This window comes from Frankliniella occidentalis, unplaced genomic scaffold, assembly GCF_000697945.3.
Source record: "Frankliniella occidentalis isolate FOCC.00 unplaced genomic scaffold, Focc_3.1 Scaffold3372, whole genome shotgun sequence".
In the NCBI taxonomy this organism is placed as follows: domain Eukaryota; kingdom Metazoa; phylum Arthropoda; class Insecta; order Thysanoptera; family Thripidae; genus Frankliniella; species Frankliniella occidentalis.
This window is the reverse complement of record NW_026270433.1, coordinates 1-2176: the sequence shown is the minus strand read 5'-3', so window position 1 is coordinate 2176 and position 2176 is coordinate 1. Positions and strand designations below refer to the sequence as shown.

The following is a 2176-nucleotide window of genomic DNA, read 5'->3' as shown; positions in this document are numbered from 1 at the left end:
TTTGTCATTATTTTTTAAAACAATTCGTTAAAAATCTTCTTAGACTTTCCAACTACTGTTTGCACACATTTTTTTCCCCGTGTCGACGTTGAGCTAGGTCACGGTGTTGTTCGCTTTGCAGGCGCGTCGCCCACGCTGCGCGACACGGGGCGCGGGCTGCGCGCGGAGCAGTGGGCGCGCTTCTGCGGCCGCCACGTGTGCGCCGAGCTGATCGAGCGGCTAGCGCGGCAGCGGCTGCTGGACCGGGGCACGGCCTACGGCCGCTGGGGCTCGGAGCCCGAGCTGCAGGCCGCGCTGGGCCGCGTGCAGCAGGCGCGCCAGGCGCCGCAGCCGCCGCCCTCGCGCTCCATCAAGTCGCGGGTGCGGCGCGCCTTCCGCTCCGGCACCGCCACCGACCTGCCGATGGCGCCGTCCTCCTCGCCGTCCGCGCCCGCCTCCGGGGCCGCCTTCTCGCTCGTCACGCAGCTGACGGGCGCGGGGCTGTGCGCCTCCACGCCGGCCCTGCCCGTGCCCGCCATGCCCCCCGTCGTCAAGTCCCTCCTCAGGCCGCTCAGCGTGCCCCGCCTCCAGGTGAGAGCATGCGCAGCATGCGCGAGTCTTAGGTTTGGAAGCCCTGGCAAGTTTGCGGAAAGTTTCCGGAAAGTTTCCAGAAAAAAAAAAACAGAAAATTTCTAGTAAAAACGAAAAAAAATAATTCCCAAACCCCTGAAATTTCCGGAAATTTTCCGAAAAGTTTCGGAAATTTCCAGCCCTAAGCGCCGGGAGCGCGCCCTGGCTCACAAAGGTACTGACGAGGTGTTGTTGCAGGTGACGCTTGCCCGCGCTAGCTAGCGCTCCGCGAGAAGGGTGAGCAGCACAAAAAAGTAGCTAGGCCGAGGTGTGCTGTGCCGGTTTAACACCATTAACTGTGTGCGTGTGTGTAGCTGCTGATGTGTGTGCATCTGCACTCCTTCCCGTTTCGTACTAACCCAGTTCAGAAGGTCGCCCCTCCTCCGCCTGACTCACCCAACGACGCCTGGCTAACAAACAACAACAGCAACAGTAAATACTCCACCGCCTCTCACATGACTTCGTCATAAAAGTAAGAACGGGTTCCGCGCGGTTGCAATGGGCCCGCCCGACCCATCGCGTCGAGCCAAGCCGCTGCCCAAAAGGAGGCCGTCGCGATGGTCGCAGCCGGGCCGGAGGTATGGACGCGGACTGAGGGAGGTAGACGTCCGCGCGATGGGCTATGGCCACAGCGGCCTTTGACTCGATGCCAACAGCCGTCCCGTCGTCGTTTCCCGCGTCACTTCACCGAACCTTCACCGCCCGCCGCGCCCCGCCCCGCGTCTGCCCGCGCCGTGTCGTTCCCCCGCAGTGAACCTCAGCTGTACGCGCCGCTGGTGGCCTGTTGCAGAGCAGGCGTCCCCCAGCTGGAGCGCAGGTGCGGCAGGCCTACCCTCTGGCCGAGGCCCGCGCCCAGCCTCTGGCGAGGCCTCTGGCTCAGCTGGCCGAGGCCAGTAAGGCTTAAAAAGCCCAACCTGCAACCCACGCGCCGCGCCACGACGGTACAACCTGCATGCCACTTTCCTCTCTCTCTCTCTTTTCTATTTTTTCTGGTCTATCTCTACTTGTTTTTTTCCTGACTCTCTCTTCCACCTCGTTTACACCCACACTCTTATTACTGCATTTCTTTCGTTTGGACCGTGTTGTTCCGAAACATTGCGCAGGAGACGCTGGTAACGCATTCCGGCGAGCACGCACGCAGCGCCCCCGCGGGGGCCGACATGCACGTCTCACACTTGTGCTGATTGACTCCTCGGCAGGGAGGCGGTCTTCTCACCCACTAACACACTCACACTACTACTGATCCACGGGGCAGTGAGCTCGGCACCCGCTAGTCCAGATCTGGATCATCCTCCCATCCCGCAGGGCGAAGGCCGTCAGATCTGGACTCGCGCCCGGGTGGTGCTCTGCGCGCCGCGACTGAGCCGGCGTGTGCGTGCACGTTGTGTTGCAGGTGACGCTGGTCGGCGAGGTGCCCCCGCCCCCGCTGCCTCCGCGGGACGCGGCCCCACCTCGCGGGCCGCCGCCCCCGCCGCCCCCGGTCCGCCCCGCCGTGCGCGCCAAATAGCAGTCGGAGACGGCGGCCCGCTGGACGTCCGGGCGTCGCGACCAGAGGGAGCCCCAGCGG

At 63.7% G+C, this 2176-nt stretch overlaps 1 protein-coding gene across 1 annotated transcript; it reads left to right on the top strand.

Annotated features, from left to right (window-relative positions):
- Window positions 1-121: 121 nt before the first annotated feature.
- Window positions 122-1996, top strand: LOC127752044 (uncharacterized; the record flags this gene model as incomplete). Its single annotated transcript, XM_052276548.1, has 2 exons — window positions 122-570; window positions 808-1996. Coding segments are annotated over 2 exons (473 nt in total), but the record flags the coding sequence as incomplete, so codon positions are not given.
- Window positions 1997-2176: the final 180 nt, after the last annotated feature.